Below are 24,644 nucleotides of genomic sequence, written 5' to 3'. Positions count from 1 at the left end.
AGTCCAGATGTTGACGCAGACAGTTTAAGGTGTTCGGGCATTTTAATGTAAGGCGATTCACCCTTTTTCAGTTTATTTGTTCCTTTATAATGCCAGCAGTACATTGAAAACTAACAAAACAATGAAATACCTTCATCTGTGTAGGAATAGCAATGCTTAATAGCATCAACAACAATGTCAGAATTTCTGTTTTTTAGCTAAATTGTTTCTCGCCCTCGCTCAACAATTAATTCCAGTCCTTTCTACTTTGCAGTTTTTTGGATCAGAGTTAAGTTCTTGTCAGTGAATCGGAACACTTCCTGCACAGTTTATAGACGTCAACAATATTGTAGCAGCACGATGGTCATGAGATAACTATACTCTTTCTGAGTGTAGTTATAATATGAAACACCCATATGAAGTGTTTTTGACAGCAGCTTAACACTGATCAAGTGGAAAGGACCAGCTGCTGAGAGAAAAATGTTCTTTGGTATAAAATGACTTATATTGATGGAATTGGTGATGTGGAAGTGGAACTGTTGCATTTAGCATGTTTTTTTTTGGTACCTACTTTTTCCACCTCTGGAATTTTCTTCAACTAAAACCAAACCTGCTGATTGTGTTTAGTAAGAGGAGTTGAGGGAAATATTATTTTGCAGCAGTCACATCAAGAGTAGTTATTGTCCTCATAAATTCCTATTGCTAACATTAGAACAGATGGAATGAGTCCGAAAACAAAGAACAGCAAAGTGGGAGCAAGAACGGCAGGAATGACACTTTTCAGACTCTCTCTCTCTCTCTCTCTCTCTCTCTCTGTCCTCCTTTGTCTCTGTATTCTGTTTCAGCCTCATTACTATTGTTTTTTTCTCCACTGCTCACCCTCGCTCCCTTCCTCTCTTTCCTGTGGCACTAGATCCTCTATGGTTTGATTGAATCATCTTAAACATACATGCATGTAATATATGTGAATTACAAACATATATATCTGCAGATAATGGATGTATGTTTTTGTTTGTGATGATAACATAATTATTTGTTGTGATGTTATGTATTTATGCATGGTTAAAGTTGAAGGCTGCTAACAGTATGCTAACAGGATGGACAGCTAATGAAGGGCAAGAAGGAGATTAGTTTGATATTATGTGAAGCATTTCATTCTGTATTGCTGTCACAAAGGAAAAGGAATCGAGTTTATCTCTTGGAATTATTTTCTATAGAAAATTGCCTTAGATATTAAAACAAATATTTGAATCTTAGTTATTGAAAAATATGAAATGTTTTACAGTATAATGATAACAAATGTCCATGAGTGCTGCTCCTGACTGTGGTTTTCTTCCCATCCTGCAGGGCATCATTGTGGAGCTCCTGTGTAGTTTTGCCTCTCCTGGCCCTCACGTGGATGTCAGCTGTCTTGGCCATCACTGACCGGCGCTCTGCGCTCTTCCAGATCCTTTTTGCAGTATTTGATTCACTGGAAGGTTTTGTCATTGTCATGGTGCACTGCATCCTTCGCAGAGAGGTACCTTGTATGAAAACTCACTCACAATTTAAGATTTTTCCATGAACACTGTGCATTATCACTCAATGCTGACACAGGCCAGAATCAAATTTGTACTGACAGCAGATGGTTATGTTGGTACGTCAGTTTATCAGTCCAAAAATTACTTTGAGATGTATTGAAAACAAAACTTCATGCCAATTTTGACAGAAGTTGACAAGACTTGCAGATAGAAGAGAATGATTCCTAAGAAAGTTCCCCCCTGATCAACATGGTCATGATGGTCCTTGGTCAGTGATGCATCCTTAGACCAGGGGTGTCCAACCTCTTTTCCTCTGAGGTACTTTGACCAAATGAAAGTGTCTTGTGATCTGCTCATGTTTTGTAACATGTATTCACTTAGCTGAGCTCCACCCAAACCAGCTTCTTTTATGGTTGGTGACCAATGCCTTACAGTGTATCCTCATGTTTGTTTTGTTTTTTTCAAACCCTAACCTTTCCTCACCAAACCATACCCTCACTGTAAAGTTTATTATGCACATCCATATTTCCAGGGAATAAACCGCTAATCTTCAATCATGTTTTTCATGTTAGCTTTAGCATCACCTTCAAGCCAAATGTCAATAATTTACTCAATAACCATTTCATTCCCAGACTGTCATCACATATCTCCAGTTGGATGAACACTATAAATTGGAATAATCTATGACTCCAAACTCTCTGCAACAGAGACCCTTACAATGCTTCAGGAATTCTTCCCCCAGACAGGCCGGACTGTCAACACTACTTCAACGTGCATTACCTTCAGTGGAAAAGGTTTAAAGTGTGCCGCTATGGCACTTAAGTTCTTCAACATGACTATGTGGCCACTCACAGCGCATTGAAAATAGGCAAGTTTCTCCCCGGCAACAACACAATTGTTGCTTTCCACCACTATTATCCACGAGCTTTGGCTCCCTGCTGCACGCCTGATTCGCATGCACTTCAATAGACAAGAGTCATATTAATTTTAGATATAATTAACAAAATCGTAATGATTCATAAAAAAAATAAATAAAAAAAGTTGTAATTATTTTTGTAAATACACCCCTGCTGTGCTGTTCCGTCCATCGAAGCGCATTTAGGTTCGCCTCTGCACAAGTCTTGAAAACGGCATTTTCAATAACCTAACTGATGAAAAAGAATGGCAAAACTGAACTGAAGTGAAAAATAAATAAATATTCAAAATGATGAGAATCCTTCTTGACGACGGCCGTTATGGTCGACGAGGTCCATAATCTCAAAATTCATTAGGTCCAGCTGCAAGGGTGCAGATGGCCATGGCACTCCCCGAGGACATTCATTGTACCCTTGGGGTGAAGCATTTTGATTTAATGAACAACATGACCTTTAGCTTGAAGTGCTGCCATTAGGACAAACTTGTAGCCCAGACTGGCCACCTTTTGTGTTATGTGGTTTAATGAACATCTTTGCCTCTAAAGCCTATAAAGGCTTTGGATTTTCACCTTTCTTTATGAAAGGCCACTCATTATTTTTGAACTGATATTTTAATATCGTACCTGTACTGAGATCGTGATCTGTGCCCTCATTGTTTTGTGCAGGTTCAAGAGGCGGTGAAATGTCGTGTGGTGGACCGGCAGGAAGACGCTAATGGGGATTCAGGAGGGTCTTTCCAGAACGGCCATGCTCAGCTCATGGTATGAAGAGCCATCTGCTTATTTTCACTTTTCAGGATGTATTATCAATTATCGGCAAGATGTGCAAACTTAATATAATATTTATTATTTCCGCCCTCAGACTGACTTTGAGAAAGATGTGGATATGGCTTGCAGATCAGGTAAGCTCCATGCTGACCGTGTTTCAGCTTGTGTTTGTGTGTGCATGTGATTTGACTCCGGGGACTGCTGCTCGGAAATTACAGATGTCTCTTTGTGCCTCCTCTTTGTATTTCCACTACTTCAAATCCCTCCGTGTTGTCGGAACAGATGTGGGGCATGTTCCCGCTCAATTCTGCACTTGAGCTGTACAATAAACATCACAGCAGCCTCCCTTTGCCATGAAGATGTTTTGACAAGAGATGCAGCACATTATTGCTGCATAACGCAGTTTAGCCGTGGCTGATGGGACTGGGATGAATGTGTGCTGAGCAGTTATATGCAGATAAATAGGGCTGTCTGAGTCTCTCCTACACTGCCGCTGTATAATTAAGTCCCTCCCGACCCTGCTGCATCAGATACTAGCTCACTCTGAAATCTGCTGGGAGTGAAAATCTGATTATCTCTTGAGACAGGATATCAAGACAAGCATCTGGAGCAGAAAAGCTATTGAGACAGAGACAGGCCTGATCGAGAAAAGAACGGAGAATGATGGCTGTTTTGTTTCTTTGTATGTGTCAAGTAGGAGGAGGGACCACAGAGGACGATCACTGGATATTTACAATGGAGCGGTGTCTGATGTTGTTTCTCAGTCTAGACTTGGTACGGGATATGAATGCCGCCTTAAGCCAACATGCCCCAAGTCAGGCTCCTTGTCAGCCATGTTTTTATTAAAAGTTTTGATATTTTGGATAAAAATAACTCACTAGAGCTGTTCATATACAACCGTAATGAGAATTGTGAGTATTTTCGGCACAAAGTCTGACATATTTCCTGCGGGTGTTGACCTCCGCCAGGGTTGTCGCTTGTCACCAATCCCGTTTGTAATTTTCATGGACAGGATTTCAAGGTGCAGCTACAGCGAGGAGAATGTCCGGTTTGGTGGTTTGGGAATCCCTTCTTTGCTTTTTGCAGATGATGTGGTTCTGTTGGCCTCATCAGACCATGACCTTCAGCATGCACTGAGGCGGTTTGCAGCCGCTGTGAAATGGCTGGGATGAAAGTTAGGACCTCTAAGTCTGAGGGCATGGTTCACTACCGGAAAATGGTGGATTGCTCCCTTTGGGTTGGGAGTGCCTGCCGTCAGGTGAAGAATTTGAAATGTCTCGGGGTCTTGTTCACGAATGAGGGCAGATTGACAGACGGATTAGTGTGGTGTCAGCAGTAAAGCAAACGTTGCACCGGACCCTTTTACCGAAGGGGGATTTAGCAGTCGATCTACACTCACCTCCCCTCACCTATAGTCGTGAGCTTTGGGTAGAGACTGAAAGAATGAGATTGCGGATACAAGCGGCTGAATTGAAATCCGTCTGCAGGGTTGTCGGGCTGAGCTGTCCAGATAGGGTACAGAGCCCTGACATCCAGAGCAAGCTCGAGCTGCTACTTCTACGCGTTTAGGGACCAGTTGAGGTGGTTCAGGCATCTGATTAGGATGACTCCTCGGCGCCTTCCGTTGGAGGTTTTCTGGGCACGTCCAACTGGAAGGACACCGAGATAGATACTGAACATGCTGGAGCGATAGTACTTGTTTTACATGGTGCATGATAAATCTGTTTAATGTCTTTACATGAACCAGGACACACAATGCTTATCCAGCTGTTTTTTTTTGGTCTCAGGGTACCCGGGTAGGTAAATCAGGCCCTTTATCTCACATGGCTTTTCTGTCTTTCTGTTGTTTCTAGGTACCATGAAGCGCTCATCCCTCCAGGGGGAGGAAAAGGCCTCCGCCGGGACGCTCACCCTTCAGAAGGGTTCGAACTTTAACACCATGCCGGCCAGCATGGCCAAGGTTCACCTCCAGAATGTGGCGGACTACACCAGCCACACTTTGACACTGCGCAGGGAGAAGGGCGCCACGAAAGGAATAAGCACCGAGCTGCCGGGCGCCAAATCCATTTACATCTGTGACGGAGAGCTCTTCAAGCAGCTGGACGGAGATCTGCCTCGAGGGAATGGCGAGGGCAGCAGCTCGGAGGGCGCTGGCAAAGGCCCGGGATACGTCATTCTACCAACAAACAACACAGGCACCCTGAAACCTGGCAAGGGGAAAGAGGAGCAGACGGCCAAGTATAACATCGGCATTGAACAGCTGCCTCAGACCAGGCTCATCCACCTAGCTAACCCTGCCAGTGGAGAGCCGGTGCCTGGCTTTGGGCTGAAGAGCCTGCCTGCTGACCAGGTCAGTGTGTCATGCTCTGACAGAGACTCACCTGCACACAATCTGCAGAACATGCCCAGAGACTCCCAGGTGGTCAACAGCATGTGTGATGGGGGAGAGTCCGGAAACTCTGGTGTGATGTCAAAGAGTGAGACCATCTCCACACTGTCTATGAGCTCACTGGAGGTAAGACCACTAAACTGAAAAGCATATTATTGTTACGGTAATGCCTTATCCGCATCATACTTCATATTTAAAATGAGACGTCATAAAAAGTTGTGTTTTGTACTCTGTATCATAAATTCTCAAATATTTTTGAGCATTGCAGAACAAAACCAAACCTGGCTTATATTAGAGAGGGGCCGTATTTTTAATTTCCCTGAATTATTACTGAATCACGTTCTATTTTAGTACGTTTTCTGATGTGGACCTGTTTTACTTCGCTGTTGATGGTTTTTGCTGTCAATGAAATACAACTCTTCAACCAAGTTCCAATTTTCTTGATAAGTTCCGAATTGTTCCCCACTCTTCTCTTTTTAACTGAAATACTCTTCCCAATGAATACGCTTTTATTCATAGCACTGTTAAATTTCTCAATAAAACTGAGAAAGACCTTCAAGCAGCTCAGTGGTCATAATCTGCTGGATGTGCTGACTTTCGACAACAGTTGTTACAAATATAGACAAAAAGTGATAGGAATAAATTAGTGAATAAAAGGAGTATTTCTGTTAAACAACAAGGTGGTGAGTACAACATGAGAATATTGACGCTTGCTGCGATGGGTTTAGTGCTTTAGAAATGGACCTTATGGAGAGTTCACCACATTTGATATTTTAACTCAGATAATCCTACCTGCCATGATGATTTTTACTGACTTCTGTTTGAGAATTTATGGTAGTATCACTGTGGTAAACATCGCTTTGTTTTCATCATAAGTCCTCTTTATTATCACTCTTTCAATACAGGCACATTAGAGTTTAACTCAAAATTAGCTGCTGTGTTTCTCTCCATGAATGACGCTGCTTATCATGACAGTGCGCTGTGTGTTGTTTTGGATGAATTGGAGCCATTTATATGGTAAACTAAAGGAACGGCTTTCTGCAATGATTTCTGTCCCATAGGTTGCCTGTGGGATAGAAATCATTGCAGAAAGCCATTGCAAATGCAAATGTTGCATTTGACCAACACAGCATTCCATGAAGAAATAATTAACAGCTATGATCAATGAGGAAGGCTTACATTAATAAACTGAATATTTGTTTTTAGGACTCAATAAAAGGATTATTACTTGAATCTCCCAGAGAAGCAATGCCTTCATTGCTCGGGTTATCTCCGATCTGACCACCAATCCCCCCCGATTTCATTCACAACAAACACTGCATCACCAGAAATATTTCAGCCTTTTCTGGCCCCATTTAAGGACAGCATCTTTGAAAAGGTTAGTTTCAACACAGCTCCTCGTGCAGACAGCAGTTGCATGATGAGACGACATGGCGATCGGCACACAGCGGCCCAGACATCTGCCTGCTGGTGTCTTTTCACTTCAGGGCAAAACATACTTCCATAATGCCGTGTGAGGCGGCAGCTGCCACAGCAACCATGCAGCCTGAAGGTCATGTTTTCCTTCACCACTCCGTGACGGAGGACTTAAAGGTCATTCGGTCACAATCTGTTAACTGCAAAATTGTGCCAACAGGGTCAGAATGACCAGCAGCGAACCTTGTCTCCTCCCCCATGACTCACTCCTCTCCTCTGAGTCCTCGAAACACCCTTTCTTAACTGACGGATGTGGACATACACAAGAAAGCACTGAAAAACACTTGAGCAGTTCTGCTCGTAAGGCACACAATATCAAGACACATCTTTAATCTCTCTGTCTCATCTCCCCCCCAGAGACGAAAATCACGCTATGCAGAGCTTGACTTTGAGGTAATTTTAGTCTCTTTGATTCCTGCAGAGCTTTCTAGACTTAGACCAAAAAGCTGAAATGTCTCTTAGCTATTCAGACCTCTTGATTTTTGCATAGATTTATTTTTCAAAGTTTGCGTTTGACTGTGGTCTTGAGATTAGAGGTTTTTAGAGGGATAAGGGGTGTAAAGTAGGACTGATGGTAGCCTGTGCTGTTTACCTTGTACGTAATGTGCAATGTTCCTGTGTAGAAAATAATGCACACCCGGAAACGCCACCAGGACATGTTTCAGGACCTGAACAGGAAGATTCACAGTGCAGACAAGGATAGAGAATCTCCACCTGTTGACGCCAAAGCTGCCAAAAGATGGAGTGTGTCCTCTGCCAGCAGCGACAAGACCAACATGAGTGTAAAGAGTTCAACTTTATTCTGTTCTGCCCCTCCCCTCCCCAATACCTAATGTTCCCCTTTCCTCTTATGATGAGCACAAATTGCCACACTTGTGCGGAGTTGCCTGTTTAGCGCAGATATTTTAAAGATTGCATTTTGTAACTGCTTACAGTGTTAGTGCCTGTGGGGTCATGTAGGGACATATTGTGGGTAGGCATACAAACTACAACTACAACCTTTGCCAAAACACATCTCCAAATGTTGAGCAAGCAGCCTTGGCTCTAGCAAAATACATGCTACTCAAATTTTAAGTGGGTCGGGACGTAAGAAGAATCCATCTTTCGGTACGGAATTCCAAAAAAAAGTATGTTTGTCTATGGGACCGTCGGTAATGAAGGCACCGTATATGAAGACAATGGACAATAACAGCAACAGAACCTGAAGTCATGAATGGAGATATTTTACATTTGATTCAGATGATTGGTGACAAAAACCCAAATATGCAAACGGTTTCACAGAACATTTAGAACAAAAGGAGGAAACACCTCAAATGTTTCAAAGCATATCAATGCATGTCCAAATACATTTGGTTGACTCATTGCTATTGATATCAAATTTGGTATCAAGAGTCAACTTCTGAATCACAAGTCTCGGATATAAGTAAACTGTATATATATATATATATATATATATATATATATATATATATATATACTCTACTGTTAAACTATGGCCATTAGTTCAAAGGCCCCGTACAGACATGCTTCAAAACATGTAAAAAGTGTAAAAGTGACATCTTCGTTCACTCCCTGACAAATCCAATATCTGTATATTGCTGGACACAAGACGCCTGCCCAAGATTGGCTCCAAACTACTTCAAATTTGACAAATCCTGCTTGTACGTACATACGTTTAACTTAAAGTGAGCACAGATAAACTTTCCTCGTTCAGAAGACGAGTGTGAACCTTAAATCTTTGTGGGAAACTAGGTTGGGACTGGATCAGTGGCAACTAGTGTCGAGCTCAACGCCAAACAGCAGGGACTGAAGTGGATCCATGTTGGCTTTGTAGCTGCAGTCTTTCAATGGCGGCAGATGATTTCCATTTACTTCTGCTGCAAAAGCCCATGAGCTCTGTTTGTTTAACAGCTTTGGAGTCAGGTGTAAGTCCAACTTCATGAATCAGATATGTGCAATGGTTTTGCAGAATTACACAAAATTAGCTTCTTTTCAACAACCACATAAAAGCGGAGTGGAAGAGGCAGAGAGAACTACTTCTCCACCGTGCATACAAGATGTGTTTTGAGGATGTGCCTTAGCCACAATCATAGATGCACCCCACCCCTTATTGGTATATTTAGTTTGTGCATATACCCACTTATGATTGAATCCACAAGTTTATGTCCATTTTACAGAGTTTGTCAAAAGAGGGATTATGAGGAATACTCTGAGAATGTGTGGATTTGCCTCTTTTTGTTCATGGCTGTCTGTTAATTCCATCTCATAACTTCCAAACCAAAACTTTTCAGTTATGTTTGTGTATGGATTAACCATTTTGAGCAATGCTGAGTGATGTGTGGAAGCCGGCATTTACAATTTGCTTACAAGTGAAACGAGTTGCTCATTAGCCAACACTCAGGTCTGTATCACCCCAAAAGCTACAAATATGTGAAATTAGATGTTTATAGCTGCTTCTGCTGTTGAGTAAATAATAAGTAATACAATAAGTATGGTCCAATCCCCCTTTTATTTTCATTATCATTGAGTGCAACATGTGTACATGAAATACATATTTTCTTTAGATCCCAGTAAAACACACACACAAAAATAAGAAACAAAATTATGCATTCATTATCCTTCATTTTCATAGCAATAAACTAAGTAATATATTGAATTTAATTTTTAATTTAATTTCACAAGTGTCTACTTGAGTTTAAACTATTAACCATGTTCCTGTGATTATAAATTATTTGTCAAATAAGGCAGAAGTAGGCCCAAAACATAAACTACAAAGATGGTTTAAACAAATGAGATGCAACACATAAATTCTTGATCTTTACAAGTGCTCATAGATGGTATTTTTGAACTTCAGAAAGCCAGACAAACTGTTCTACCCAGTCTACAGCCTTTATGCTAAGTGAGGCTAATCACCTTTTCTCCAGCTACATTCTTAACACAAACATGAGAGCGATCTTTTTGTTTAATTATCGGCAAGCAACTGAATGAGCATAGTTTCTATAATGTTCAATTATTCCTTTAAGAAATGTAGGAAATCAACATATATGGCAATGTGACATGGCAACAAAACAATTGAAGCTCATCTCAGATTTTATGAAGATGTCAGACAAACGTGCTTTTTTCCGTCTTCCCACCAGGACAAGCAGCAAACCCCAAGTAAGAGGGCATGGGAAGGCATCCGGAAGACACACTCCCCTCCAGCGTGGGTGAGGAAGGACCTGGAGACGGTGGCAGCCTCCCCACTGGAGCTGCAGACGGTGGAGTGGGAGAAGACCAGTGCCACCATTCCTCTCGTAGGCCAGGAGATCATGGACCTGCAGACGGAGGTGTGACGGCCTCACACGCCCACAACTCCTCTTTTTTTCCCCCAATGCTCTCAGACAAACAAGCAGACACACCACACACACACTGCCCTGCTCTGTACTTCTACTCAAAGGGCGGACGAAGCCCACTGCGAGAACGTCAGGGGGGAGGAGATTGAGGAGGGGAGTCACAATATCAACACAAAAAAAAAAATCAATTTAGCCAATTAAAGAGAGAACAGGAACACGGTGTCTCTTTCTACATTGCTTTATTTGATGTTTTGATGTCAACAAAACACTGGTCATCTTCGTGGTCTGCTGGCTCACATTGGAGAGAGATTGCCAAAGTAGCAGATAAAGCGACTATATGTGCATCATACGATCATGTAATAAACAGCATAACAAAGGTAATCATGCGATGTTTACCCCTGTATTAAATGGTTGCAATGTAATAATCATGATTATGTCTCTTTTTTTCCACTGTTGAGTGTATTGTAGCATTACTGTTCCATTCTCTCTTTTCCTGAGGAGCTGCTCAAGAGGCCTCTTGTTTTCTTTCTTTTTCAACGTCAGTCTTGGCAACACAAATGAACAAGGGTTTTGAGGAGGCAGACTGCCAAACATTCACCCCTGTGCCCCTCAGTGCTGCTCTCTCCCCCCAACAACTCACCCCAGACCTTTTGGCTCCAGCTCCCTTATCCTCCTCTGATACAAGTGGGGCAAGGTCGGCCCTGCATTGACACGCAAACGGAGAGGTGGTGAAAAGAAAATGTAAGACATCACCCCCGAGCCAAAACGGCAGGTTGCCTTCTCATTGACGGACACCTCAGAGTTGCCGGAGTGTGGGCTGGCGGGTTTTACGCTCTAATCTGCCTTCAACCTCAATCTCATGGACGTCAGCGCGTCCGGAAAGGAGCCGCATTCAACAAACACACTTTGCTTGGGTCAGTTTCTTGATGTACAAGCAAGCTTGGTACAATAAATGCTAAACATGATGGTGTTTCAAAGGTACTGAGGAAAGAAGTGTGTGTGTGTGTGTGTGTGTGTGTGTGTGTGTGTGTGTGTGTGTGTGTGTGTGTGTGTGTGTGTGTGTGTGTGTGTGTGCGTGTGCGTGTGCGTGTGCGTGTGCGTGAGTTGAGTATTGGAAGATGAGTAAATGACTAGATTTATAAATACATATGGTAAAATGCTTCAAGGTGATATATACATGGCAGAGAGGGCCCGAGGGACGGTGGTTGCACACAGAGAAAGCACAAGGCTCTTTTGGAGTCCTGATGTACAGCATTGTAATTATTTCAACAGAGTTCTACAGAATGGATTTTAGCCTATAAATATCTTTCTTACTGTGCTTGGGGATAGTTATCATTATTATAAATATGAACATGATTATTCTGATACTGATCCTCCCATTCCCTCCCCCTGTCCTTTCAGGGTACTGGACTATGTGAGTGTTCTGTATCGCAATGTAACAGTGTGTGTTTTGATTTCACCACCAGTCACTCCCTCAGATCTGTATTTATCAAAAACCGTGACCGCCCACCCCTGACCCCCTCTACCTTCCTCTGAACACTGATTTGCGCCCCACCCTGCCACGCACACCTTCCCCACCTCCCCTCACTCTTTTTATTTTACTGGGGTCACCTCTTTATTAATGTACAGTTTTCAGAGCACAAAATGAATGTGTCTTATTTCTAATAAAAGCATATCTATATAATAAAACAACACTAGTGTGTTTATTTTTGTCACATATAATTATTCATGAAATCACAATACATTCAGCCTGGTGTTAGAGAAATGGATTTCTTCCTAATACTGAAACATGATTGTTGTTGTTGTTTGCTGGACGGATGCCCTGTTTTGCAAAGACACTTTTCCACAATTCTTGGAAACTTAAAAAAATTTGGGCCAGTTGCTTTTTTTTACTAGTTTATAAAAACATTGAAATGTGTATTTGTGATGGACTATAATGTGGTGTAAATGATAGCAGAAGAGTTATCAAGTCAGAAAAAGTGACTCATTAATTTCATAGTAATACACTTCGCTAACGTTAGCTTAGCAAGCCAATTATGCTGGGCTGAGTGTTTTGAATTGAGCGAGGATTTTATTTTCTTTAGTTTATTTTTGGAGCCTCTATTAGAAAATGTAAGTCCTTATGAACATAGGAGGAAAATAAGAACTGGTTAGTGAGGCATTTATAGAGTGTAGATAGTTTTGTGTTGCCAGATCACACTCAATGTTCCTTTAGTTTGAGTGGTGTAGAGGGGTCTGACAGAAGCACAGGCAGGAAACAGCAGACGCCAGTGAGAGGGACTCCGGTCATATCCTGGTGTATGTTTAGTTAACCAGGGGAAACAGTATTGCAGACTTGACTGCATAGTTCCTTACTTGATCGTAGCTGATTTGAGAATATGTTCATGCGTGCGTGTCTGTGTAAATTGAAGTGAGAGCAGAACTTGGTACAACAAGTATTTCTGTTGGGACTCCCACTCTCTAGAACAACCTCTCCGAGGAGATCAGACCGGCGAGCTCCTCATCCTCTTAATTATGCCCCTCTTCAAAACATATTAATGATGATAAATATTGTAGTTTCACCCATATGTTCTGGATGTCCATTGAGAGGGGCGTATTTTGTTGAGTAATTTGCCAGCTGATTTATGTAGAGATGATTTTGTTTCAGCCTGATTGCAGGGCACTGTTTATTTATAGAGGCTTTTTCTATTCTGTTTAAATATCAGTTCCAAATGTGTTAAACATTTGGCTTTGAAAGCCTTTCAGTAAACTGTTGTTTATTTCTTTTCAAGAGTTGTCTACGGTCAGTTATTCAAAATAGAATGGATCGACCTACAGTGAGGTTGGATGTTTATTCGTAGAGTAGTAAACTCCAAGGTCACTCTCACAAACACATATAGTGAGATAAGTCTAAAAGAAATGCATGCGTAAGAAATCATTTTTCAATGTATTTTGGAATATATATTTAAAAGACTCGCTCCACAAAAATAGTTTTCAATGCACATGAAAACATGTATCATACATAAATGTAAAACAATCCACATATATGAAAATAAAGTTCAAATATTTTGACCAGCTGGGTGCAGCGCAGGTGTGCCAGTGGCGCAAGTAGGTGTGGCAAACATGTTGGATTTTTGGCGAATACAGCGTGGTGCAGTGGTGAAGTAGGAGGAATAAATAATTAGGTGTGTAACAGACAACTTTAATCATAGCTGATCAAACCAGGTCTTCTCATTCACTTTCAGTTTCTAATGAATGAAGAAGGAGCAGACCAACACTGCCATCCAAACATCACACAGGATGAAACTGACATACTTGTCCCAGAGGCTGAGGCCTTTGTCGTTAAATTTAAGGGACTACAGTACGAGGCGGCCTCCATGGGCCGATCATGGGCTTATTTTAAATAACTCTTTGATGAGAACCGCTGCCCAGTGTAGGAAGCGGTTCAATGAAAAAAGACAAAAGCCTCTGCCTTAGAGACGGCAAACACTGGTATAAATTTAATGTCAAAGTGAACAAAGAACATTCCAATATACTGCATGAAAATACCAACGCGGCAGGATTGGTGTTGCGCCGGGCACTAAAATAGGGCCCAATAATACTAATCAGTTGCACTAGCATTGGGGACAAGCTACTCATAGCCAGACTGTAAGGCTGCAGGATATGAACAATATCCTGAGTCCTACAGGAAGTAACCATAGCTGGTTACATCGTAAAAAAAAAAATCAAGGGTAATTACCTGTAGAAATGTGTGTGCATGGGCAACGTTTGTTTTTTTCATCTTTTTGAATCCCATGTCTCTGTCCCTCTTTGAAAAGTAATTTGGGTGTTCACTTATTTTAACTTGTGTCCCATACGTTCGCCACGCTTGCACTCGCTGATCGCATGTGTAACAGTTGTTTGTCATATTTTACCCTGGTGACCCTCTGCAGTCCTTATGGTCAGGTTGCCAGGCAACCAACAGAAACTCCAGGAAGTCACTGCACGTCGCTGGTTTGCCGATAGCTCGATCCCAATTCATGGGCTGCAAACCGATCTGGTCTAATATTTGCTGAACCAGCTGTTCCTGCCTATACGGTAGCGCCGCTCCTGTCACCTAGCAACCGTGAGAGCTGCAGATTGTACCAAAGCTGAAAAATCAAGCCAGAAAATTCCTTCTATTGTCTTTTTTTTTGTCGTCATTTAATCAAGGAGATGGAGAGCCTTCAATGCCAGCACCGGCATGTGATGTTTCTCAGGCTGGCAATGGCCAAGTAAATGACATTGGTTAAGCTGTGTACTTTTAGCAGACAACAATGTCATCATAAGCTAACATTTCTTAATGCATTGCTAATTTAATTAACTCTAACAATATAATTAAAATAATGAATAAGGGAATTTACAAGCTTCATTTAATTATATCGATGGTTGTCAGAGGACAGCACTTCCCTCTTCTTCATGCAATTTTGGGGGAATTTAGAACCTTTTTGTTCCTGTAATTATGTTTTGTAGATGCTTTTTTAACTCCTGCAGCTGCCTGGTTACTCGACCCCGTTGCAATGGGAACAATCGTAGTCGTACAGTGATTGGTTGAAAATTGGAGCCAAAGGAGCACAATGGCAATGTTTAAAAGTCTGTGTGAACAGAAAGCTGCGTAAACAACAGGTACGAACAAAAATAATATAAGATGGTAATATAACAAATCAAATATAAATAATAATGTACTCTGTGTGTGTGTGTGTGTGTGTGTGTGTGTGTGTGTGTGTGTGTGTGTGTGTGTGTGTGTGTGTGTGTGTGTGTGTGTGTGTGTGTGTAGATTGGTAGCCTGGTTTTATTAGATAAACTGACGGTGGGTAGCTGGGTGACCTATGCAGACAGTCCACATCAAAACATGCATTCAGCCTTAAACTATATTCTCACTGAGCTGAGTTAAGATATCTTAACAAGGTAGAAGGCCGATGGAAAAAAGGAAACAAACTGGCAGAAGCAGGAAGTAGTGTAACGAGCTGCAATTGTTGTTACTAAAGATGCTGGACACTAACAATGTTTCTAAGATGAGAGGCGGGGCTCAGTGTATATGTGGCTGGCAAGTGGGGCATCATACATGGTGGTATGGTACATGGTGTTTAGAATGACCGTCCACCACATTGTCCACAGAGTCAGTGAAGAGGTGAACAGTGAATCCAGACTAACGATAACAAGGCCGGTTTGAATCACCATAAAACAGATCTTTAATATTTGTTTTCACTACAATAGCATCACATGCCTCAAACCTATACATACGGTATATATCAGACTTCTGTCACTTTAAGCCTGTTTGAGTCAGTGAAAGCAATGACTCTGCTTTGATATTTTTATTTTAACATGGTTTGGCTCATAAGCAGTGAGGACAATCCTTAGACACTCATGGATCTTCTACTTTCTCATGAAACTGGAACTTCAACACCTGTCATTGCAGAAGTGACAAACATCCACATATTCTCTCCTCTCTCTTATGACTTCACACAGGCACATTTTTTCCGCTGCAATGTTTTCAGGGGTTCGGTGATGCAGCATGAGGAAATAATGGCTTGTAACATCATTAGTATACACCCAGACACATTAACCTCATGCCGTCAATTAGACCATCAACAACCATTAGCCTCCCCTTGTGTCTTGTCCAACAAACACCTAACAGTGGACCTTTGGATTGGCACTCGGATGACATTTCACAGATCTCTTCAACCAGCTCTCATGTTTCTGCATCCACAGGTGATGGAAGAGGAGGAGCAGGATGCTGATGACCAGCAGCAGCTGCACAGGTGGCCAACCTTCACCTTCAAACAGGCTGTACCATTCCACTGCCAAATGAGCTTTTCAAAGGGCCATTAAGTGCTCTGTGATCCCCCCCCAAAAAAAAAAAAAAAAAAAAAAAAATTGGGTCTTGAAGATTCCACAAACAGTCTCAAAACATTTGTATTTTAAGATATTCTCAAGACTTTTAGGAAGGCAGATTTGCAATGGCAGAAGTGTAATTTTGTTTTCTAAAAGGTCCTGTTGTAAATGGTCAGAATCTGTTACACTGGTTCCAAGAGCCTCAGTTTCAAAGTTATTATAAAAAAACAATAACATTAATGCACGTAGTGACTTAAGCTGTATGTACAAGGGGTTTAACATAGTTATTGGAATGAAATATGTTCTTCATATTTACAATTTCCCCTTACGAACCATTGACTGTATAAAAGAGGCCATAGCTTCCAGGTCTGATAAGTGAGGCTATTGCCAAAGTGTTGCCAAAAGCTCTCTGGATCTATAAACTCTCATTCAACTTCTCTTATAAAATACATAGTCAATAAATTGTTTCCATGTCATATTGGTGTAATTTGCTAAAATCACTCCTTCTTATTAGTTTTCTGGTGGTCCATCTGAAAATAATTTCATCAACAATTAGACATACATATCTCAAAAGGCAGTATGTTGGGGGGGGGGGGTGTATGTTTGATTAACAGGTCTGTGGTACAGTGTGGTGCGGGGGAGGGGGGGGGGGTGCATAGTGTCCTGCGGTTCCCAATCAGATCAAGTCAGATTCACTGCTTGCTCCATCCCAGCTCGTCCAAATATGGTCACTTCAGGCTTCCAAATAGCAAGATGGCAACAGCCTAAATCCAAAGTTTAGGCTTCAGAATTGTATTTCAGAAATCAACGAGTGATGCCACAGTTGGTTGCCAGTTGGTATGAAGAAAGACCTCCGCAGGCTAAAAGCAAACAATGATTTGACTTTAAACTAACAATACCTGATGTAAATTAGTTTAGTCTTTAAAGGCGCAATCTGTGAGTTTAAAATGTTAAAAAAAATTGATTAAACCTATCCACAGTATATGAAGTATGAGTCAGGTATTTGGTAACAGTGAATTTTTATGTAAGCAGCCAAGGAGAACATCCAGTCAATATTCCAGTTAACTGGAAAGCGAGCCAACCTACACGTCCTTGAAGAGGATCATTCAGACTATTACCTTCCTTAAAAGGGATTTCCTTCTCCAGTTCATAGTTTGGGAGGAGGGACAAGTACACAAACACAGATCTAGCCCAACAATCGATCCACTAAATGACATATTTCATTTTGTGCGCACTATATTATTATTTTAGTTTATTTTGGGGGACATTTTTATTATTGTTGTTTAACTATCGGAACTGCAGTTTTGTTAAATACAAGTTCATTAAAAGTTAATTCTTGTGTCAAGCCTTTTTACTGATATTCAAGCCCTGAGCTCCTGCCGTCCTAGTCCTTAACCAGGGTTACATTTGTGGTGAGCCAGCCAGGAGCCCAGGGTAACATTGAATATCAGTTTTGAGATATTGCACAAGATGGACTTTATACAACAGTCAGTTGTTAAGAGTCATAATGTACTGATTGTGAGTGTTTACACTACCAAGGTTGGAGGTGGGTTTATAAAGTCATACATAGCTGAGTTAAAGGGCCTAACCAAGCTTGGTGGTAAGGACTATGAAGAAGTATTAAAAGAGATGTCAGAGATCTGTAAAACAATTGAGGCTATCGACTCTGTCGGGGAGACACTTTCCCCATTACATAATGACACAACTATTGAGACGCCACTACTGCTGCCTCAAAAACTCTCAGATCCCCTCCAGACAAAACAATGACCGAGGAACCAAAGCCTCAACCTCCACCTCCAATGTCAGAAAGACTCCAACTATTTCAATAAGTGATGTGAACCCACCTGAAATTCAGAAGGTCATGGTTAAGCAAATCATACAGAGGAGGACCTTCTGGTCACTGAGGCTCTGTTCCTCCCAATAATGAAACAAACTATGATATTTGGTGTTTACATGTTGAACTTCTTATATTTTGCTATAACTTGCTACATTCAGTTGCTCGCCTCTGAGCCTGGTTCTGTCTGAACTATCCTCCTGTTAAAAGGGAGGTTTTGCTCCCAGCTGTCACTCACGCCAGCATGGGGACACCCTAAAGGGCACAGTGCAATCTATTTCAGTATGAACAATGAATTGTCCATTCGCCGACATTTATTCAAGTTAGATTATTTTTAGTTATTCATTAATGTAAGGATAATTTCCATTCAAAAATGTTACCATTAAAATGACATTAAAAACTCATCACAATTCATCACATTTCTTATATAGGGTATCCGAATTCCCACTGTATGCAGAATGTTGCGAGCATGTCTGAATATTCTTTAGAAACTGTACAGACTCAAATAAAATAGTTGACAACCATGTATGCCGATAACCTGTTGAGGCCAAGAGAGTTTTTCAAAACTACTTTTCAGCTATTTCTCGGTGAGTCTGATGGAGCCAGTAATCCCAGAGCCTGTTTATTTATTCAACAGACACATTTCTGTCACTATTAATTTGCCACATCTAAAAACAGGGCTGCTGCAGCTGGATAGGGACAGACAGTGAAAACAATGACTGGAGGCAGCATATTGCATGTTGAAGGAAGAATTGAATGAGCATAAGCCCACTGGCATATATCCTAGGTCGTCCGTTAATTTTTCAAGGGTGCCTCACTAATTCATGAGGACATCTGTTTTTGCAGCTTCCCATTTTATAAGTCCCATGTTCAGCAGTTATAAGTGACTCCAGCTGCAAACTGATTAGACGGGACTTCTGATGGAAACTCAAGCAGAGCAAAATTTTGCAGAAACACACATGGGGGTCATGCTGGCATGACCCGCTGCTATAATTCTCAAAAATATACCGCCCAACTCGTACTCTCAAAGACTGCAGCACTCAGACTATCTTGTTTAGCCCTTCTGATTTTTAAAAGCGAAACAATCATCAGAATGAACTTCTGAAGATTTTACTGTTATCAGAAGAATACCATTAATAGTTGTCCTTTGGGTGATGTTACAGGAAAGGTCATGGGGTAATAAAAAGCAAATGACTTAATCCCCAGCATCCACTCATGAATACATTCAGACATTCATGGTTCATGATCAGGTAATGCCCTTTTTCACATTTTGACCTCCGCAGAAGGCGTAACCAGTGAGTCTTGCCCACTGAGAGGAACCTGATAAAACCTGTGGCAAAAAAAAACGATTAACAAAGAATCATCGCAAACAGTCATTTATTTTTACTGTATTTAAAGTCTTGAAATGCAACCTGAACTATGCCAATACTGTTCTCCAAATCCTCAGGGTGCTGAAGAGGAGACGCCGGGGATGCAGTCCTTGTGCCAAACCGAAATGAAGGAGGAGGAAATATGAAGCATTTTTGTCCTCGATTGTTATGGAGAATCTGACGTCCTTGGAAAATAAAATATACAAGTTTGGGGCACTGAGGATGACAGAGTGAAAGTATTTGGAATGCAGTGCTGTGTTTCAGCGACACACGGCGGCAGAACATATTTTAATCCACCCTAATTATTTAAGACTTTGTCAAGAACAAAATTAAAGCCTATGATTAAGCATAGTTTTTCTACTCTCTTGACAGCAGCCTCCTTCTTAGTCCTCTCCCATTAGGGACCTCTGTAGTTTGTGTGTTCGTTGTACTTTCACATGCGATGCCAAGATCCAGCATCCCAGAGCCTCCTCGGGAATCCTTCTATCCATCTCCTGTTAAATGGCTTTAAAAAGGCGCGTCCTCCAGTCAACGACAAAAGACTGCCTCTCTCTTCACTGGTAAATAAGGTGTCATCTAGGTGAAGCCAGGGTTGTTTTTCACCATATAGATATAATGTATAAGCAGTTCTACTTATGGCGTTCTATGGGTTTCCTCAGGTGAAGTGAATACACAACTTGATGTCTCTCCTTTCGCTCTCAGATGATCTCCCTTCTGATTTAACCTGAGAGTGTTTCAGGAATATTGTGTATGTGTGCTCTTCTAAGTCCGATAGATCTTGTCAAGGCAAATTAATTATCATTCATTAAGACTGTTATGACATTCTTTCCATTCGCTTCCATGATGAAATCCAACAAACAAATCAGACTGAAGTCCTTGCAGTAATAGATAAATTTGCCACTAGTCACTCAAAAGACCTCTTTTACGTAGGACACTGCCTTTTTTTTTTTTAAAAACACAAATATATTTTAGCAAAACTTCTAACTCACCTCATCAACCTTTCCATCACCAGTGGAAGTTTTCCCAGTAAATGGAAGCAAACAAAAGTTATACTAATGTTTTTTAATCAGGAGCAGTGGATCAGGCATGCAACTATAGACTATATTGTGTAACCTCTTGGTCACAATCAACATCTACAGTAACCAAACCTCTTATGATGACATACAATTGAGCTATCAAAATCTTGGACAGGAAACCAATAAGATCACATCATTGCCATATTCTTAAGAAATTAAATTTGTATCCAATTTTCAAATCTTAAACTCATCTATAAAAGCCTAAATAATCTTGCTTCCCAGGTTGTCAGTGACCTCGTGGTTCCACTCAGAGCTTTAGGATCTGTAATGCGTGGAGCATCCAGCAGGAATGGCAAGGTGCCTTTACGTAAATCTTCGTGTGGACAAACATCTTTCTCCTTCCGGGGGATCAGCATGTGGAACTCTCTGCCAACCGAAATGAAACTGGATCCTGGTTCGGATCATTTTAAACTCAAACTGAAATAGTTTTTAAAGAGGGAGCAGTCACGTAGTCATGAATGATCTGGTGCTCCTTTTTATGGTGCATTTTTACATGAATAAATGTGTATTTCTCGTTAACTTTTGTGTTTTGATTTTGTATGCATATTGTTGAGTGTGTGATTTGGATTGTCTCCTGTGAATGTGTTGTGAGTAATGTTCTGTATTTTAAAGGCCCATCTAGGGACGGGCATTGTAAATTAGCTTCAGCTATAAATGCTGTGGTGTGTCGCATTGTTTATGCTCCATACTTGTCCCTACGCAAATAAACATGAAATAAAATAATACCTGCATCATCGCTCCCCAATTCAATTGCCTGGCACATCTGTTCATCACTGATGCTTCCAAACTAATGACGAGATCCTAGTTCACCTCTAAGCTGTGTGATCCTGGCATGAGCTGTGGCCTGAACCCTGAACGCTATTCTCCTTACTCCCGCAGAATTATCGCAGCCACAACTGCAGCTCTTCTGTCTGCCTACATCAACTCTAAAATCCCAAGGACGCTGGTCATCCTCTGCCTACTAACACTATGTCAGGCTCTGAAATAATGAAATCTTGACCACCCAAAACCTCAAGCTCCCGCATTTCTTATTGCTTCAACAAATAGCTGTATCTGCTTTCCTGCCTAGTTCTATTGTTGTATATCAGGTGGTTTGCTAGGTATAACGTATCCAAATCATCCTAGGATATCTGTTGCCACTGTGCGTTCAGTGGGTCTGCATTCACCAAATAGAGTATTCCCCTGGTTTATGAAGTGCCCATGAGGAATTGCCACATTGTGGTTGGTACCAAGGTCCACACAAAGCAGTTTCCGGAGATAGTATGTTCCCCGCGTGGCTGAGCTGCTCATGAGGAATGGTCACACGGCCGACTGATGCCAAGGCCAACACGTAGAAGATCCTCACATCAGCGCGTCAGGCCCCGAATGCATGGTTTGCAAGTTTTGAGGGCTTTAAAATATTTGCTCATCCCTCCCCAATATCTCTGTGCAATCCCATTTGCAATAATGAAGCCAGAGACTAGACCCAAAACTGTTCTACTATTGCAATGAAGATTTCAAATAGTTGTTTGACAGAAATGGAGTGACACTTGCGTGCTACTTCATCTGTATGTGACTAGCTCAATTACCTTGTCAAACTTAAAAAACATTATGTTACAAATAAAACCAGGCGTGCTGACCATGTTTGGTCGTTGCAAAATGGTGCAACTATGAGGCAAACTGCTGCTGAAAAGCATGCAAAATGGAATCGATTTCGTTTTGCTGTCACTATTTTTTTGCTACTACGGTCTTGCTAAAAAAAATGGAGAAAAGCAACATAATGTAAACTGTAGGCATAATTAATCAACTTTCTTTGTTCTTTCATGATGCACTCGGTGCAAATAATCAAACTATACAACCACCAGTTAACGCCAAAACCAACAAACAAATAGCATGGCAAGAATATGCAAATCCAAACTGACAAAACAAAATAATTTGTGATCTGCCCTTTTATTATTACCTTCATACCTTACCTAAACCTAACTAACACTATAGGTCACAAAATCCAGGTCAAAGATTTTGGTATCATATCAAACTGAGAGCATATTGCCTGGATGCTACAGTGACTCACTGTCGCCATCCGATGTACAAAGTGGGACTACAAATTAGGATTTAACTTTTAGAAAATGCAGCTGTAAACTGTCGACCAACAGAGTGCTTAATTTTAGTTCACTTTGAAACAAATCTTAATATTTTGGTCTATAACTAAGAGAGAGCAGTAATGCTAAATCCAGACTTGTTTGAATCTTCAAAACCTATTAACAAATGCTGAAATGTAATATATTCTATACATTGCTCTACCATCACAGTCTATATGAATTTCAATGGATGTTCTACACTGAAAATAAATATATATTTAAAAAAAAATACAAATTTGTACACACATGAAAAAAAAGATTAAAAGAAGGACTGACTACAATTTCAGTCCTGTACTATTTGAATTCTAACACACACACATAACTGTACACTGGCACCCTTATTCATGTCAACACTGACAATTTGGCTGGGTTATTATAGCAGAAAGAGATAAGGCATACAGACAGGCTGAATGCAGGCCTGGGCTATAATAGCCACGAGCTTATCTCTGCAACAATGCTTCCAATGACAGAGCAGCTCGAACCAGAGGCGGACCTGCTGCCATTGTCTACCTTTTATTTATTTAAGACCTGTCATTTTATATCCCCAAACACATCACATACCTATGGAGGGAGAGGAAACTGCAGATATTGTCTAATTATGCAGTTGTGTGTGGAGTGTATGTTGATATGTGTGTTGTTTACCAATGTTTTTTGTTTGTTTAATTATGCAATGTAAAGACATTGTTCCATTCACATATATATATATATATATATATATATATATATATATATATATATATATATATATATATATATATATATATATATATATATATATATATATGCGTATGCATTTTTCCCCAGGCAGAATCCTGTGCAGGACCTACATGTGTGTTCATTAAATATCTTCAATAAGACAGCTGAAAATAGCAGCTTTTGTGTTTGTCAGTAGGATCCTGTTGACTCTCTCATCCTCTGATTCAAACAAAGGAATTAATGAAAAGGGAGAAATAAACAAATATTTGTTCTCTAAGGAGGATGGAGGGCAGAGATGGAAGCCCCAGGTTAAGCCCTTGTATCAATAAATAATTATATTTTCCACAATGAACAACTGCACTGCACAGCAGCATCTGTATCTTGTATGTTTCCGTGACTTAATCCAGTGAAAGAACAATACTGTACAGTTAAATGAATACAAATTATGATCTCATCTTCGATCTGTGCAGTTAGGAGATATTTAGCCTGGTTCCATCAGACTATTGCTCACAGCTTCAGTTTTCCACTGTGATTGTAGTTTGGATATGCTACCTGTATTAGTGTTTGCTCAGCGACTCTTAAAGGTGGACCAATCAGGAGCCAGTGTCAGTGGTTAAGGCCTGGAAAACACTGCCTGCGTGGCGTCATTTCATCTGGGCATCAATATTAACGGATGAGAGCTTCCACACTCTGTTCTTCCTTTTGCAGATGTCGCCAGCCATGGATCTGCATGCCTCTGCTCTGCGATTGTCGTCGTCTTCACCAACAGTTTATGTTTTGGATCTCTATGCTGTCCTTTTCTCTCTCTGCTCTCCTCTCAACCCCAACCCGTCGAGGCAGATGGTCCGCCCACCTCTGAGCCTGGTTCTGTCGGAGGTTTCTTCCTGTTCAGAGGGAGTTTTTCTTCCCTCTGTTGGAGGTTTTTCTCCTTTAAAGAGGAGTTTTTTCCCTCCTAGCTTATGTGGGAATTGTTGAATTGTTGGGTTTCTCTGTATAATATTGTAAAGTCTTGCTGTAAGGACTTTAATGTGTTAAGTCCAATGAAATAACCTGTGTTGTGATTTGGCACTATATAAATAAAATTGAATTGAATTGAATTGAATTGAATTGAATTGAATTGAATTGAATTGAATTGAATTGAATTGAATTGAATTGAATTGAATGAACTATATCATGTCGACACTTTACCAGGTGAGGGGCGGGATTGTCTTTGCTGCTCTCTCTCTCCTTCTCTCTCTGTATCTTTCCTCTGGGTCAGTGTGTGTGTCGGTGTGTGTATGTGTTTGCTTTCCGAGTGTAAATAAAAACAATGTGACTGCTTTTTGGTTACAACTCATCACTT

General features: G+C 40.9%; 1 protein-coding gene across 13 annotated transcripts in view; it reads left to right on the top strand.

Moving 5' to 3' along the window:
- Positions 1 to 12,060, top strand: part of adgrb1a (adhesion G protein-coupled receptor B1a) — a 169,301-nt gene extending 157,241 nt beyond the window's left edge. For 12 of the 13 annotated variants that reach the window (XM_069702081.1, XM_069702090.1, XM_069702089.1 and 9 more), the window contains 7 exons: positions 1,327 to 1,498; positions 3,079 to 3,174; positions 3,275 to 3,314; positions 5,034 to 5,695; positions 7,403 to 7,438; positions 7,669 to 7,827; positions 10,183 to 12,060. In XM_069702081.1, the coding sequence (XP_069558182.1) occupies positions 1,327 to 1,498; positions 3,079 to 3,174; positions 3,275 to 3,314; positions 5,034 to 5,695; positions 7,403 to 7,438; positions 7,669 to 7,827; positions 10,183 to 10,377 (1,360 nt within the window). In that variant the 3' untranslated portion in view covers positions 10,378 to 12,060. The remainder of the gene's footprint in view (positions 1 to 1,326; positions 1,499 to 3,078; positions 3,175 to 3,274; positions 3,315 to 5,033; positions 5,696 to 7,402; positions 7,439 to 7,668; positions 7,828 to 10,182) is intronic. The other variant, XM_069702091.1, reaches the window with a different exon arrangement.
- The last annotated feature ends 12,584 nt before the right edge of the window (positions 12,061 to 24,644 follow it).

The sequence above is a fragment of the Brachyistius frenatus genome, unplaced genomic scaffold, assembly GCF_029030835.1.
Source record: "Brachyistius frenatus isolate BFR_SWC_R1_liver_20210118 unplaced genomic scaffold, ASM2903083v1 Contig_40, whole genome shotgun sequence".
NCBI classification, from domain to species: Eukaryota; Metazoa; Chordata; class Actinopteri; family Embiotocidae; genus Brachyistius; species Brachyistius frenatus.
The sequence above is the reverse complement of the archived record's forward strand: the minus strand, read 5'-3'. Positions and strand labels throughout refer to the sequence as shown.